Below are 17,191 nucleotides of genomic sequence, written 5' to 3'. Positions count from 1 at the left end.
GTTCAGGTGATATCAGAAGAGGACAGGGGGAGATGTTCAGGTGATATCAGAAGAGGACAGGGTGAGATGTTCAGGTGATATCAGAGGACAGGGAGAGATGTTCAGGCGATATCAGAAGAGGACAGGGGGAGATGTTCAGGTGATATCAGAAGAGGACAGGATGAGATGTTCAGGTGATATCAGAAGAGGACAGGGAGAGATGTTCAGGTGATATCAGAAGAGGACAGGCGGGGGATGTTCAGGTGATATCAGAGAGGACAGGGGTGATGTTCAGGTGATATCAGAAGAGGACAGGGGGAGATGTTCAGGTGATATCAGAAGAGGACAGGGGGAGATGTTCAGTTGATATCAGAGAGGACAGGGGGAGATGTTCAGGTGATATCAGAAGAGGACAGTGGGAGGATGTAATAGGGGGGTGGGGTGTGTAGTGAAGGGGGTACAGCAGTTACTTTTCGGGTGACAATGTTTCCATCCTCGTCTGTGAACTGCTCTTCTGTCACTGACTCCACAGGGATGTTTCTGGCCTCTTCTCCCTGAGGATGAAATGGTACAGTAGGATCAGACCTGACGGTAGTTTACCTGTCATCATTAGTTTACCTGAGGTTAGTTTACCTGTCATCATTAGTTTACCTGAGGTTAGTTTACCTGAGGTTAGTTTGCCTGTTATCATTAGTTTACCTAAGGTTAGTTTACCTGAGGTTAGTCTACCTGAGGTTAGTCTACCTGAGGTTAGTCTACCTGAGGTTAGTCTACCTGCCCTGGGGACATTAGCAACACAAAGCTCAATTTTCAAAAAACACTGCCACAACATGACCTTTAATACCACCACTCATCAAATAAACACACAGAACATGAAATGACTATAAGATGAGCTTCGTAGAGGATCCAGAGGAAACCACAGCTGGTGATGGTAACAGCGGACATGGAACAACACAAGCTAACATCAGCCAACAACAGTACGCAAGACTGACTTTAACTACGTCTATTAGAATGAATGGCAGAATGATCTGGAACAATGTGAGTGTGAATTCATGCTGTGATATGAAACCTGTCAATACTTTGATGTTAAAATGAAGCCAGGCGAGGAAGTAGATGGATGTAAAACATGTCAGAGAGCTGGGGAGTGCTCCTCTCATTCACTAGCTGTTACCACACGGACAGTGAAAGTAGCCGCGAACAGATCGACCCAGTCAGCCAGTAGCTGCAGCTCGTTGGGAGCAGCTGGTCAGCAGAAAGACAGCAGAGATCTAGGTTCCTGTAGAGACTGACTGTCACATCAGGCCCAGGCCACACAGACAGACAGGCCCAGGCCACACAGACAGACAGACAGACAGACAGACAGGCACAGGCCACACAGACAGACAGGCCCAGGCCACACAGACAGACAGGCCATACAGACAGACTGACAGGCCCAGGCCACACAGACAGACAGACAGGCCCAGGCCACACAGACAGACAGGCCACACAGACAGACAGACAGACAGACAGACAGACAGACAGACAGACAGACAGGCCCAGGCCACACAGACAGACAGGCCACACAGACAGACAGACAGACAGACAGACAGACAGACAGACAGACAGACAGACAGACAGACAGACAGACAGACAGACAGACAGACAGGCCCAGGCCACACAGACAGACAGGCAGGCCCAGGCCACACAGACAGACAGGCCCAGGCCACACAGACAGACAGGCCCAGGCAACACAGACAGACAGGCCACACAGACAGACAGGCCCAGGCAACACAGACAGACAGGCCACACAGACAGACAGCACATTGATAACAGCACAGGCCTCACTGGGGCAACACACCACTCAGCGCCACAAGCAGGCCAGGTACCTTCAGAATGACCCTCCGCCGGTACACCTTGGTGGTGACAGTCCGTTCCTCATCAAAGCTGGTCTCCTTATCTCTACCACCCTCCTGATGAACCAGGTAGGGTTAGGGCTCTGACTTGGTTCATAACAGCCCTGTCATAGATCCTGGCTGACCTGGTTCATAACAGCCCTGTCATAGATCCTGGCTGACATGGTTCATAACAGCCCGGTCATAGATCCTGGCTGACATATGGTTCATAACAGCCCTGTCACAGATCCTGGCTGACATATGGTTCATAACAGCCGTGTCATAGATCCTGGCTGACATGGTTCATAACAGCCCGGTCATAGATCCTGGCTGACATATGGTTCATAACAGCCCTGTCATAGATCCTGGCTGACATGTGGTTCATAACAGCCTTGTCATAGATCCTGGCTGACATGGTTCATAACAGTCCTGTCATAGATCCTGGCTGACATGTGGTTCATAACAGCCCTGTCATAGATCCTGGCTGACATGGTTCATAACAACCCTGTCATAGATCCTGGCTGACCTGGTTCATAACAGCCCTGTCATAGATCCTGGCTGACGTGGTTCATAACAGCCCTGTCATAGATCCTGGCTGATGTGGTTCATAACAACCCTGTCATAGATCCTGGCTGAGATGTGGTTCGTAACAGCCCTGTCATAGATCCTGGCTGACATGTGGTTCATAACAGCCCTGTCATAGATCCTGGCTGACATGTGGTTCATAACAGCCCTGTCATAGATCCTGGCTGACATGGTTCATAACAGCCCTGTCATAGATCCTGGCTGACATATGGTTCATAACAGCCCTGTCATAGATCCTGGCTGACATGGTTCATAACAGCCCTGTCATAGATCCTGGCTGACCTGGTTCATAACAGCCCTGTCATAGATCCTGGCTGACGTGGTTCATAACAGCCCTGTCATAGATCCTGGCTGATGTGGTTCATAACAACCCTGTCATAGATCCTGGCTGAGATGTGGTTCGTAACAGCCCTGTCATAGATCCTGGCTGACATGTGGTTCATAACAGCCCTGTCATAGATCCTGGCTGACATGTGGTTCATAACAGGCCTGTCATAGATCCTGGCTGACATGGTTCATAACAGCCCTGTCATAGATCCTGGCTGACATATGGTTCATAACAGCCCTGTCATAGATCCTGGCTGACATGGTTCATAACAGCCCTGTCATAGATCCTGGCTGACATGGTTCATAACAGCCCTGTCATAGATCCTGGCTGACCTGGTTCATAACAGTCCTGTCATAGATCCTGGCTGACCTGGTTCATAACAGCCCTGTCATAGATCCTGGCTGACCTGGTTCATAACAGCCCTGTCATAGATCCTGGCTGACATGGTTCAAAACAGCCCTGTCACAGATCCTGGCTGACATGGTTCATAACAGCCCTGTCATAGATCCTGGCTGACATGTGGTTCATAACAGCCCTGTCATAGATCCTGGCTGACATGTGGTTCATAACAGCCCTGTCATAGATCCTGGCTGACATGTACAGGAATGATTTTAGATCCTGGCTGACGTACAGGAATGATTTTAGATCCTGACTGACATGTACAGGAATGATTTCAGATCCTGGCTCAGACGTTCGCCTTAAAGAAATACACTGTCCAGCCACAAGGGAAGAAGATGCATTTGTTTTCCACCTTGATCCACTGAACGTGGTCTTCACCAGCTAGATACCAGAGTACATTGGTCTCCACCAGCTAGATACCAGAGTACATTGGTCTTCACCAGCTAGATACCAGAGTACATTGGTTTCCACCAGCTAGATACCAGAGTACATTGGTCTCCACCAGCTAGATACCAGAGTACATTGGTCTTCACCAGCTAGATACCAGAGTACATTGGTCTCCACCAGCTAGATACCAGAGTACATTGGTCTTCCTCATAACACATAAACCTTGTGAGGTGAGAACAGAAGAACAGCCATGTCCATAATAACAGCACAGAGTCATGATGTGTAGAGTTACCTGGACTTTGTGCTGTGACCTCTGCACTCCTCCCTCCTCCTCCTGCCCTCCTTGTGACGCTGATGCCCTTCCCTCGTCCTCGACCTGGCCATGACCCTTCACCCCGTTGGACGAAGCCTGGGCCTCAGGAAGTGACTCGGGCTGGGACAGGAAGTCAGCGTGGTCTCCATTGGATTTCTCTGCTGGTCGGACAGGTGATGTCGTCAGGGAGTCCAGAGAATTCACAGGGCTGGGGGAGGAGAGAGGAAGGGGAAGAGAGGAGGAGGGGGGAGGAGAAGGGGAGACAGGGTGAGGAGAGAGGAAGGGGAAGAGGGGGGGGTGGGAGAGGGAGGGCGAGGGGGGGAGACAGAAGGGGAAGAGAGGAGGAGAGGGGAGGGTGGGAGAGGGAGGGTGGGTGAGGGTGGGAGAGGGAGGAGAGAGGAAGGGGAAGAGAGGAGGAGGGGGGAGGGTGGGAGAGGGAGGGAGGGGGAGACAGGGGGAGGAGAGAGGGAGGGGAAGAGAGGAGGAGAGGGGAGGGTGGGAGAGGGAGGGGGAGGGTGGGGGAGGGTGGGAGAGGGTGGGAGAGATTACTTCAAATTGATTTGTATAAATTAAGTCAGATACAAATGAACAGTTATTCAATACAATGCATTGTAGTTTAAGACAATTTTCAATGCTATTTGTGATACAATTTTGTCATTTCAAATCAAATCAAATGTTATTCGTCACATGCTGACTAACAAGCCCTTAACCAACAACGCAGTTCCAGATTTATAGGCTACACCACGTAATTTATCTGTGCGTATTATTTACTGGTTATGCTATATTTATTTTTAATATTTAATTTTATTTAATCTTTTTTAACTAGGCAAGTCAGTTAAGAACAAATCCTTATTCATAATGACGGGCTACCAAAAGCCTCCTGAGGAGACGGGGGCAGGAATTAAACCTTTAAATGTAGGACAAAACACACATCATGACCAGAGAGACAACACAACACTACATAAAGAGAGACCTAAGACAACAACACAACACTACATAAAGAGAGACCTAAGACAACAACACAACACAACACTACATAAAGAGAGACCTAAGACAACAACCTAGCATGGCAGCAACACATGACCACAACATGGTAGCAGCACTACATGAGAACACAGCATGGTAGCAACACATGACAACACAGCATGGTAGCAACACATGACAACAACATGGTAGCAGCAACACATGACAACACAGCATGGCAGAGGCACAACATGGTAGAAACACAGCATGGTAGCAACACATGACAACAACATGTTGTGCCTCTGCCATGCTGTGTTGTCATGTGTTGCTGCTACCATGTTGTGGTCATGTGTTGCTACCATGCTGTGTTGTCATGTGTTGCTACCATGCTGTGTTCTCATAGTGCTGCTACCATGTTGTGGTCATATTGCAACACAATATGACAACACAGCATGGTAGCAACACAACATGGCAGCAGCACAACATGGTAGCAACACATGACAACAACATGGTAGCAGCACAACATGACAACACAGCATGGTAGAAACACATGACAACAACATGGTAGCAACACATGACAACAACATGGTAGCAGCAACACATGACAACACAGCATGGTAGAACACAACATGTCAGCAGCAACACATGACAACACAGCATGGTAGAAACACAACATGGCAGCAACACAGCATGGTAGCAACACAGCATGGTAGCAACACATGACAACACAGCATGGTAGAAACACAATATGACAACAACACAACATGACAACACAGCATGGTAGCAACACATCATGGCAGCAGCACAACATGGTAGCAACACATGACAACACAGCATGGTAGCAACACAACATGACAACAACACAACATGGTACAAACATTTTTGGGCACAGACAACAGCACAAAGGGCAAGAAGGTAGAGACAACAATACACCAACAATACATACCATCATTACCTAGATGGTAACAGTACCCACATCACGCATATTGTAGTATGTGAAGCTATATAGTTTAGGACTTGCCTTGTAACTGCAGGCACACATTTCTGTAGCCTTATAAAAGTTGTGTGCATGGTAGATAAAACGTAAATCATTGGTAAATCATGTAGCGATTTCCCATACTGAGGAAGATTTTAGGTTCAAGAGGGGGACCCACGGGAGTGAAAGTTAAGCTCCACCCCTGACAACATTATTCATGTTTAATAATTATATCAGACTCTACCTGGTGTCCTGGAGGTCGTTGCCCTCAGCACTCAGACTGCGGCCAGGTGTCGGGGGCTCCACGTTCACGCTGGACGTCTCACTATGCCAACCTGCAGGTGACGACATCACATCTTTGTCTGCCTGCTGCACCTGAGACAAGATGGCGTTTATCCTGTCCTCCGTCATATCCTCGTCCTCCGAGCCTTCCTCCAGCGCCATCTCCTCCAACAGAGACTTTAACTTCTCCTCACTCATCTCTCCCTCCTCTTCCTCTTCCCCGGGAGAACCAGACCCCCCCCCCAGGGCAGGCCTAAAGCCCAGGGTCTCTGATGGGTCTCCTCTGGCTCCAGCCAGCCACTCATCCTCCCTGACCACCCCCTGAGGAAGATCAATCTGACGTATCAGCATCCCCATGTCAACATCCTGCTCTCTCACCCCTGCCTCCCTGTCATGGGGCTTGTATGAGGCCACTGACTCTCTGCTAACCCCTGTGTCATCTTCAGTGGAGGTCACTTTAGGGCCCCCGCCTTCCCAGGCGCCCTCCCCGGGGCCCTCCCAGGCGCCCTCCCCGGGGCCCCGGGAGTCTAGCGGTCCTGAGGTGTCTTCCTCTACCACCATTGTGGGGGGTTGAGCATGGGGGGCGGGGCCTGGGGTGCTGGTGGTCTGGGTGAGTGACAAGTCACATGGTCTAGTGGGCGTTCTAGAGGGGGAGTCTAGGCCAGCGTCCTCGTCAAAGAAGTGGTTGCTGCTTAGCGGGGTAGAGGGCTGACAGATCAACCCTGTGGGGGTCTGAAGCTCCAGCTGGATGCTGCTGGAACCTGGATGAGATAACCACAACACAGTGGAGCTGAGATGGAGGGACACAACAACATGAAGACACTCAGCATGTACAGGAGGAAGGAGGGAGGAAGGAGGAAGGAAGGAAGGAGGGAGGAGGAAGGAGGAAGGAGGGAGGAGGAAGGAGGGAGGAAGGAGGAGGAAGGAGGAAGAAAGGAGGGAGGAAGGAGGAAGGAAGGAGGGAGGAGGAAGGAGGAAGGAAGGAGGGAGGAAGGAGGGGGGAAGGAGGAAGAAGGAAGGAAGGAGGGAGAAGGAAGGAAGGAGGGAGGAGGGAGGGATGAGGGAGGGAGGGAGGAGGAAGGGAGGAGGGAGGAAGGAAGGAGGGAGGAAGGAAGGAGGGAGGAAGGAGGGAGGAAGGAGGGGGGAGGAATAAGGAGGAAGGAAGGAGGAAGTGCTATTCATATAATACTGTCACCTGCAGATAATCACTGACTCCTATAACAGACAGGCAAGCTGTTAGCGCTCAGCCTTGCAGGTAGCAGTTAGGAAGGAGGATGGAGGGAGGAAGGAAGGAAGGAAGGAAGGAAGGAAGGAAGGAAGGAAGGAAGGAAGGAAGGAAGGAAGGAAGGAAGGAAGGAAGGAAGGAAGGAAGGAAGGAAGGAAGGAAGGAAGGAAGGAAGGAAGGAAGGAGGAAGGAGGAAGGAAGGAGGAAGTGCTATTCATATAATACTGTCACCTGCAGATAATCACTGACTCCTATAACAGACAGGCAAGCTGTTAGCGCTCAGCCTAGCAAGTAGCAGTTAGCTAGCAGTTCTTTACATGGCTCATCTGCAAATGGCCTGTTGGACTACAGGCCTGGATATGACTGATAATGAGTTTAGTCAACAGGTAAACATCTGTGATGTTAATCACATGGATACGTAAGTTCAGAAGATGAGCAGTGAACCATAAGGGACTACATATAGACCTGTAGTTCCTATATACATAGCTAATATATAGGGGGGCGGGGCCTAAGGAGCGGGGTACGACAACAAGGAGCACAATGGGACATGGTGAGGAAGAAGGGGTAGCAGCAAGAAATTTAGGAACTATCACAGATACTACTGTAAGGTCCCATGGACAGATCAGGAACTATCACAGATACTACTGTAAGGTCCTATAGACAGATCAGGAACTATCACAGATACTACTGTAAGGTCCTATAGACAGATCAGGAACTATCACAGATACTACTGTAAGGTCCCATGGACAGATCAAGAACTATCACAGATACTACTGTAAGGTCCTATAGACAGATCGGGAACTATCACAGATACTACTGTCCTATAGACAGATCAGGAACTATCACAGATACTACTGTAAGGTCCCATGGACAGATCAGGAACTATCACAGATACTACTGTCCTATAGACAGATCAGGGACTATCACAGATACTACTGTAAGGTCCTATAGACAGATCAGGGACTATCACAGATACTACTGTAAGGTCCCATGGACAGATCAGGAACTATCACAGATACTACTGTAAGGTCCTATAGACAGATCAGGAACTATCACAGATACTACTGTCCTATAGACAGATCAGGGACTATCACAGATACTACTGTAAGGTCCTATAGACAGATCAGGAACTATCACAGATACTACTGTCCTATAGACAGATCAGGGACTATCACAGATACTACTGTAAGGTCCTATAGACAGATCAGGAACTATCACAGATACTACTGTAAGGTCCTATAGACAGATCAGAGACTATCACAGATACTACTGTAAGGTCCCATGGACAGATCAGGAACTATCACAGATACTACTGTAAGGTCCTATAGACAGATCAGGAACTATCACAGATACTACTGTCCTATAGACAGATCAGGGACTATCACAGATACTACTGTAAGGTCATATAGACAGATCAGGAACTATCACAGATACTACTGTAAGGTCCTATAGACAGATCAGGAACTATCACAGATACTACTGTAAGGTCCTATAGACAGATCAGGAACTATCACAGATACTACTGTAAGGTCCTATAGACAGATCAGGAACTATCACAGATACTACTGTCCTATAGACAGATCAGGAACTATCACAGATACTACTGTCCTATAGACAGATCAGGGACTATCACAGATACTATTGTAAGGTCCTATAGACAGATGAAAAGACAAACAAACTGTTAGTCAGACAAGACTTGGTTGAAAGTGAATGAAAATTAATGGATGAAAATTCAATGTGACTGAAACTTCTATGTTTATGTAGCTGCAGTTGAGGAAGAGCGCTACAGCCAGAGCCTAACGGCTAGCGTTGTTAGCTTCACATTAGCCTAGCATTGCTAGCTTAGCGTTGTTAGCCTAGTATTGCTTGGCTAGCATTGTTAGCCTAGTATTAGCCTAGCGTTGTTAGCCTAGTATTGCTTGGCTAGCATTGTTAGCCTAGTATTAGCCTAGCGTTGTTAGCCTAGTATTGCTTGGCAAGCATTGTTAGCCTAGTATTAGCCTAGCGTTGTTAGCCTAGTATTGCTTGGCTAGCATTGTTAGCCTAGTGTTAGCCTAGTATTGCTTGGCTAGCATTGTTAGCCTAGCATTAGCCTAGCGTTGTTAGCCTAGTGTTATTAGCAGAATTACTAAGACTGAGGGAGCAGCCACACACTGCTGTAGCAGAGCTGCCAACAGTCCAGTTAGGTACTGTATGTTAAGTTTGTTAACAGTACAGTATGTTGGCTGGAGGGTGAGAGCACAGCTGAGGGTGTCAGCACGGAGGGAAGGGCAGGTAGCAGGTTAGCAGGGGGAGGCTAGGTGGTCTGGTTCAGCAGAGTTAGAAGCAAGATAACTGCAGGGTAGGAAGGCTCAGAGAAACCAGAGGCACTAACTAACAGCCGAAGCAGCTCTAACAGCCCTATAACAAGCAGAGGTCCCTTAAAGCCACAGCCATGCTGTCAGAACAGAAATGTTAGCAGTACCACAACACACCGCTATCTAACAGAACAGGACAGGGTTAGTACTACAATACACCACAACTGACAGGAACCATTTGCCATATAAATTGGTTAACATAATAATGTTTTCATGTACTTGACAATCAAATTGTGAATGAAATATTATTAGGCTAGAAATGTAACAAATGTAGTGTGTTAAACATTACTGTATTTTTTCCAATCAGTATACACACACACACACACACACACACTATTATAACTATTATAGAACAAAATACCAACCAAATCTTTAACCCAACTGAATGAAATAAACGTTGCTCTCATGGTCAAATGAAGAACATAGATCAGATAGGTGAGTTGTGATTCCTCAGAGGTGTATTAATACTGTAAACAACATGAAACACAGTCACACATACAGTAGTAGAGTTGTAATGGCCCCTGACAGGGTTCACACACACCAATGTTGGAAAAGTATCAGTGTTGATTGATTTCAGGGGGCATTATATATAAAATATACATTTAAAATCAACATCTGATTTGTCATCATCATGTTCAGATTGTGTCTAGTTCGACTCGCTTAGCCTGATTGGCTCTACGTTCGGCTAGTCTAGCCTGATTGGCTCTACGTTCGGCTAGTTTAGCCTGATTGGCTCTACGTTCGGCTAGTTTAGCCTGATTGGCTCTACGTTCGGCTAGTTTAGCCTGATTGGCTCTACGTTCGGCTAGTTTAGCCTGGATTGGCTCTACGTTCGGCTAGTTTAGCCTGGATTGGCTCTACGTTCGGCTAGTTTAGCCTGATTGGCTCTACGTTCGGCTAGTTTAGCCTGGATTGGCTCTACGTTCGGCTAGTTTAGCCTGGATTGGCTCTACGTTCGGCTAGTTTAGCCTGGATTGGCTCTACGTTCGGCTAGTTTAGCCTGATTGGCTCTACGTTCGATTCATTTAGCCTGATTGGCTCTACGTTCGACTCGTTTAGACTGGCTGGTTCTGTAAGAAGGAGAGGTAAAGAGAGAGACAGAGTTCAGCTAGTTTAGCCTGGCTGGTTCTGTAAGAAGGAGAGGTAAAGAGAGAGACAGAGTTCAGCTAGATGGGGCTAAACTTTACCATTACACTGATCCAGGGTAACTGCGTTATCATCAGCAAAACATCTTGTGCCTGAAATGTTACCATAGTCAAATATTGGCCCTTCCAGCAATGTCACAATATCCATCCGATTGATCTTAGTCAGGACCTCTGTAAGGGAATCCGCTAAAGTGAGACAGAAACAGACACACTGGTTAATACAGTACATACAGCAAAACACAACAGTATTAAAACATACTGATCACATTAAAGCTACTTCCTACCCACGTTCTAAACAACACAACAGTATTAAAACATACTGATCACATTAAAGCTACTTCCTACCCACGTTCTAAACAAAACAACAGTATTAAAACATACTGATCACATTAAAGCTACTTCCTACCCACGTTCTAAACAACACAACAGTATTAAAACATACTGATCACATTAAAGCTACTTCCTACCCACGTTCTAAACAACACAACAGTATTAAAACATACTGATCACATTAAAGCTACTTCCTACCCACGTTCTAAACAACACAACAGTATTAAAACATACTGTAATGACCTGAGACAGCTCTGTGTAGAGTAATGACCTGAGACAGCTCTGTGTAGTGTAATGACCTGAGACAGCTCTGTGTAGTGTAATGACCTGAGACAGCTCTGTGTAGAGTAATGACCTGAGACAGCTCTGTGTAGACTAATGACCTGAGACAGCTCTGTGTAGACTAATGACCTGAGACAGCTCTGTGTAGAGTAATGACCTGAGACAGCTCTGTGTAGAGTAATGACCTGAGACAGCTCTGTGTAGAGTAATGACCCGAGACAGCTCTGTGTAGAGTAATGACCTGAGACAGCTCTGTGTAGTGTAATGACCTGAGACAGCTCTGTGTAGTGTAATGACCTGAGACAGCTCTGTGTAGACTAATGACCTGAGACAGCTCTGTGTAGACTAATGACCTGAGACAGCTCTGTGTAGACTAATGACCTGAGACAGCTCTGTGTAGACTAATGACCTGAGACAGCTCTGTGTAGAGTAATGACCTGAGACAGCTCTGTGTAGTGTAATGACCTGAGACAGCTCTGTGTAGTGTAATGACCTGAGACAGCTCTGTGTAGAGTAATGACCTGAGACAGCTCTGTGTAGTGTAATGACCTGAGACAGCTCTGTGTAGACTAATGACCTGAGACAGCTCTGTGTAGACTAATGACCTGAGACAGCTCTGTGTAGACTAATGACCTGAGACAGCTCTGTGTAGACTAATGACCTGAGACAGCTCTGTGTAGAGTAATGACCTGAGACAGCTCTGTGTAGTGTAATGACCTGAGACAGCTCTGTGTAGTGTAATGACCTGAGACAGCTCTGTGTAGAGTAATGACCTGAGACAGCTCTGTGTAGTGTAATGACCTGAGACAGCTCTGTGTAGACTAATGACCTGAGACAGCTCTGTGTAGACTAATGACCTGAGACAGCTCTGTGTAGAGTAATGACCTGAGACAGCTCTGTGTAGAGTAATGACCTGAGACAGCTCTGTGTAGAGTAATGACCTGAGACAGCTCTGTGTAGAGTAATGACCCGAGACAGCTCTGTGTAGAGTAATGACCTGAGACAGCTCTGTGTAGTGTAATGACCTGAGACAGCTCTGTGTAGTGTAATGACCTGAGACAGCTCTGTGTAGAGTAATGACCTGAGACAGCTCTGTGTAGTGTAATGACCTGAGACAGCTCTGTGTAGAGTAATGACCTGAGACAGCTCTGTGTAGTGTAATGACCTGAGACAGCTCTGTGTAGTGTAATGACCTGAGACAGCTCTCTGTAGTGTAATGACCTGAGGATTAACCTGTGGTTTCAGTAATGACTCGTTACATAAAACAAGTCTTCAGTTCAGGGAGGAAATGGGATACCTACTTGTGGCATTTTTACCATCTCTGCTAACCCATTTCTTTAAAAGCATGAAACTCTGAGCGGTCAGAGAGTTGGGGTTATCCACGCGGATGTGATTGATCTCATCTACAGAGAAATCCATTTCCCTGGCAAGCTCTGAAACAGAAACACATTAAATATGGATTAGACTCCTCTCCTCCCTTTCCTCTCCTCTCCTGTCTTCATTTCCCTTTCTTTACCTCCTCTCCTCTCTTTTCCTCTCCCCTCCTTTCCTCTCCTCCTGTCTTCATTTCCCTTTCTTTACCTCCTCTCCTCTCTTTTCCTCTCCTCTCCTTTCCTCTCCTCTCCTGTCTTCATTTCCCTTTCTTTACCTCTCCTCTCCTCTCTTTTCCTCTCCCCTCCTTTCCTCTCCTCTCCCCTCCTATCCTTTCCTCTCCTCTCCCCTCTTTTCCTCTCCTATGCTTTCCTCTTCTCTCCTCTCCTCTCTTTTCCTCTCCTCTCCTGTCTTCATTTCCCTTCCTTTACCTCCTCTCCTCTCCTCTCCTGTCTTCATTTCCCTTTCTTTACCTCCTCTCCTCTCCCCTCCTTTCCTCTCCTCTCCTCCCCTCTCCTCTCTTTCCCTCTCCTCTACTCTCCTGTCTTCATTTCCTTTGCTTTCCTCTCCTCCCTCCCGTCCTCTCCCCCAGACAGACATGTGCATAATGCCGCAGTGCAGGCAGGGAGGGGACTCTCCCCCAGACAGACATGTGCGTAATGCCGCAGTGCAGGCGGGGAGGGGAGCTGGGCACCCTGCCATGACACTCCCTTTCCCTCCTGATAATAATGACAGTAACCTCCAGATTGAACAGACTACCCACCTCAGTCATCAACAGGAACACTGTGGTGTCACAATCTGAAATCTAATGTGGACCATTGATATATTCTAGCCGTCTCCAGTCAGTGTGTGGGGTAATGGTGTGTGTGTAGCTGGTACGTTATGTCACTGCAGTAGAAGAGAGACTGCCATTCTACTGCCGTCCTCCAGTCAGCGTGTGGGGTAATGGTGTGTGTGTGGCTGGTATGTTATGTCACTGCAGTAGAAGAGAGACTGCCATTGTACTCCCGTCCTCCAGTCAGCGTGTGGGGTAATGGTGTGTGTGGCTGGTACGTTATGTAGAAGAGAGACTGACATTCTACTGCCGTCGTCCAGGGGGAGACATCTTACCAGTCCAGCTCAGACCCAGGTGATCTGCCACTATGGCCATCCGTAGGTCAGTCCTCTCACAGGGGCTCTGAGGGCCTGGTGGGGTCAGACAGCACCATGTTATCATCTCATCACTGTGTATTTAACAGAAACAGAACATACCTTTTCCTGGCCAGATTCTCCTCATCAATTCAGAGGTCTCTGGATATAGTAAGATCATAGTAAACACTCTACATTTTGGAGTACCTGGCTGTACCTTTCCAAATAAAAAGCCAGATAGAAATAGGTAGAATTGTGAGGATCCAATGGCAAGACAAAGGCACGTAGACAGTTCCAGTAGCAGACAAGTATCTGTTGTTGAGTGGGTGTTAGGTATGTAACCAGCCAGTCTACCAGGCAATCAAACCGTCACAGAAACAAAACCACCCCAATTCACATGTCACTAGCTCTATAGTGTGGAGCTTGGTGTTCAAGGCCAAATGTGTTTCAGAGTGAAATGAAAGTAGACATGCCAGTAACCTGTGTGTCTGTGTATGCTGGAGGAGACTGGGCCACGGTCACCTGTCTGATACTGCTATTCTACTAGACTGATACAGACTCAGCACAGCTCTACATGGGCCAGAGATGACTCGTCTGTACAGCGCTCTGGTCACTATCATGCTGCAGTACCTGACTACTGTTTCCTACTTCCTGTTCCTACTTCCTGTTCCTACTTCCTGTTTCCTACTTCCTGTTTCCTACTTCCTACTTCTTCCTAAGTCTGGTTGGACAGTTAATACATCTACGTCTGGTTGGACAGTTAATACATCTCCTAAGACTGGTTGGACAGTTAATACATCTCCTAAGACTGGTTGGCCAGTTAATACATCTCCTAAGACTGGTTGGCCAGTTAATACATCTCCTAAGACTGGTTGGACAGTTAATACATCTCCTAAGACTGGTTGGCCAGTTAATACATCTCCTAAGACTGGTTGGACAGTTAATACATCTCCTAAGACTGGTTGGACAGTTAATACATCTCCTAAGACTGGTTGGACAGTTAATACATCTCCTAAGACTGGCTGGACAGTTAATACATCTCCTAAGACTGGTTGGACAGTTAATACATCTCCTAAGACTGGTTGGACAGTTAATACATCTCCTAAGACTGGTTGGCCAGTTAATACATCTCCTAAGACTGGTTGGACAGTTAATACATCTCCTAAGACTGGTTGGACAGGACACAGAGATGACAACGACAGAATGACAGCTACAGTTAAGTCACATCACAGCCAATCACAACGGCTCATGCACTAAAGATCAACAAGTGTAAAGTTTTACAAACTAGGCTTGGTCTCCATGACGGGGGCCATGTTGGACCCTGCAACCTGATTGCATTCCTTCTCCTGTCCTGCAGCCGGCCTACTGCTCCTCCTCTCTTCCTTCCATCTCCTTCTCTTCTTCTCTCTGCCGGCCTGCTCAACCTCTGCTCTCACGTCTCTACAAGACCTGGATGTAGTAGTGGACCTGGATGTAGTAGTGGATCTGGATGTAGTAGTAAATCTGGATGTAGTAGTGGACCTGGATGTAGTAGTAAATCTGGATGTAGTAGTAAATCTGGATGTAGTAGTGGACCTGGATGTAGTAGTGGACCTGGATGTAGTAGTGGTCCTGGATGTAGTAGTGGACCTGGATGTAGTAGTGGACCTGGATGTAGTATTGGACCTGGATGTAGTAGTGGACCTGGATGTAGTAGTAAATCTGGATGTAGTAGTAAATCTGGATGTAGTAGTGGACCTGGATGGAGTAGTAAATCTGGATGTAGTAGTGGACCTGGATGTAGTAGTGGACCTGGATGTAGTAGTAGACCTGGATGTAGTAGTGGACCTGGATGTAGTAGTAAATCTGGATGTAGTAGTGGACCTGGATGTAGTAGTAAATCTGGATGTAGTAGTGGACCTGGAAGTAGTAGTGGACCTGGATGTAGTAGTAGACCTGGATGTAGTAGTGGACCTGGATGTAGTAGTAAATCTGGATGTAGTAGTAAATCTGGATGTAGTATTGGACCTGGATGTAGTAGTGGACCTGGATGTAGTAGTGGACCTGGATATAGTAGTACATCTGGATGTAGTAGTAAATCTGGATGTAGTAGTGGACCTGGATGTAGTAGTGGTCCTGGATGTAGTAGTGGACCTGGATGTAGTAGTGGACCTGGATGAAGTATTGGACCTGGATGTAGTAGTGAAACCTGGATGTAGTAGTAAATCTGGATGTAGTAGTAAATCTGGATGTAGTAGTGGACCTGGATGTAGTAGTAAATCTGGATGTAGTAGTGGACCTGGATGTAGTAGTGGACCTGGATGTAGTAGTAGACCTGGATGTAGTAGTGGACCTGGATGTAGTAGTAAATCTGGATGTAGTATTGGACCTGGATGTAGTAGTGGACCTGGATGTAGTAGTGGACCTGGATGTAGTAGTAAATCTGGATGTAGTAGTAAATCTGGATGTAGTAGTAAATCTTGATGTAGTAGTGGACCTGGATATAGTAGTAGACCTGGATGTAGTAGTAGACCTGGATGTAGTATTGGACCTGGATGTAGTATTGGACCTGGATGTAGTAGTAAATCTGGATGTAGTAGTAGACCTGGATGTAGTAGTGGACCTCGATGTAGTATTGGGCTTGAATGTATTGAAGGAGGAGCGCTGTGACCTGTTGTTATCTGACCTGTTGTTTTCTGACCTGTTGCTAGAGGCTCTACCTGACCTGTTGTTATCTGACCTGTTGTTATCTGACCTGCTGGTAGAGGCTACACCTGACCTGTTGTTATCTGACCTGCTGGTAGAGGCTACACCTGACCTGTTGTTATCTGACCTGCTGCTAGAGGCTACCTCTGACCTGTTGTTATCTGACCTGCTGCTAGAGGCTACCTCTGACCTGTTGTTATCTGACCTGCTGCTAGAGGCTACATCTGACCTGTTGTTATCTGACCTGCTGCTAGAGGCTATACCTGACCTGTTGTTATCTGACCTGCTGTTATCTGACCTGCTGGTAGAGGCTATATCTGACCTGTTGTTATCTGACCTGCTGCTAGAGGCTACATCTGACCTGTTGTTATCTGACCTGTTGTTATCTGACCTGTTGCTAGAGGCTACACCTGACCTGTTGTTATCTGACCTGCTGCTAGAGGCTACACCTGACCTGTTGTTATCTGACCTGTTGTTATCTGACCTGTTGTTATCTGACCTGCTGCTAGAGGCTACACCTGACCTGTTGTTATCTGACCTGCTGGTAGAGGCTACACCTGACCTGTCTTTAGATACACTACCTGG

At 47.1% G+C, this 17,191-nt stretch overlaps 1 protein-coding gene across 39 annotated transcripts in view; it reads right to left on the bottom strand.

The window, feature by feature from the left end:
• LOC106577222 (ankyrin-3) overlaps positions 1–17,191 on the bottom strand; it is a 587,325-nt gene that overhangs the window by 27,690 nt on the left and 542,444 nt on the right. For 35 of the 39 annotated variants that reach the window (XM_045701215.1, XM_045701202.1, XM_045701201.1 and 32 more), the window contains 7 exons: positions 13,904–13,978; positions 12,724–12,855; positions 10,853–10,996; positions 6,046–6,844; positions 3,842–4,070; positions 1,845–1,928; positions 450–533 (listed from right to left, as the gene is read on the bottom strand). In XM_045701215.1, the coding sequence (XP_045557171.1) occupies positions 450–533; positions 1,845–1,928; positions 3,842–4,070; positions 6,046–6,844; positions 10,853–10,996; positions 12,724–12,855; positions 13,904–13,978 (1,547 nt within the window). The remainder of the gene's footprint in view (positions 1–449; positions 534–1,844; positions 1,929–3,841; positions 4,071–6,045; positions 6,845–10,852; positions 10,997–12,723; positions 12,856–13,903; positions 13,979–17,191) is intronic. The other 4 variants (XM_045701217.1, XM_045701220.1, XM_045701221.1 and 1 more) reach the window with 3 other exon arrangements.

Source organism: Salmo salar, chromosome ssa18 (assembly GCF_905237065.1).
Source record: "Salmo salar chromosome ssa18, Ssal_v3.1, whole genome shotgun sequence".
Taxonomy (NCBI): domain Eukaryota; kingdom Metazoa; phylum Chordata; class Actinopteri; order Salmoniformes; family Salmonidae; genus Salmo; species Salmo salar.
Note: the sequence above shows the minus strand (reverse complement) of the source record. Positions and strands in the feature narration are given on the sequence as shown.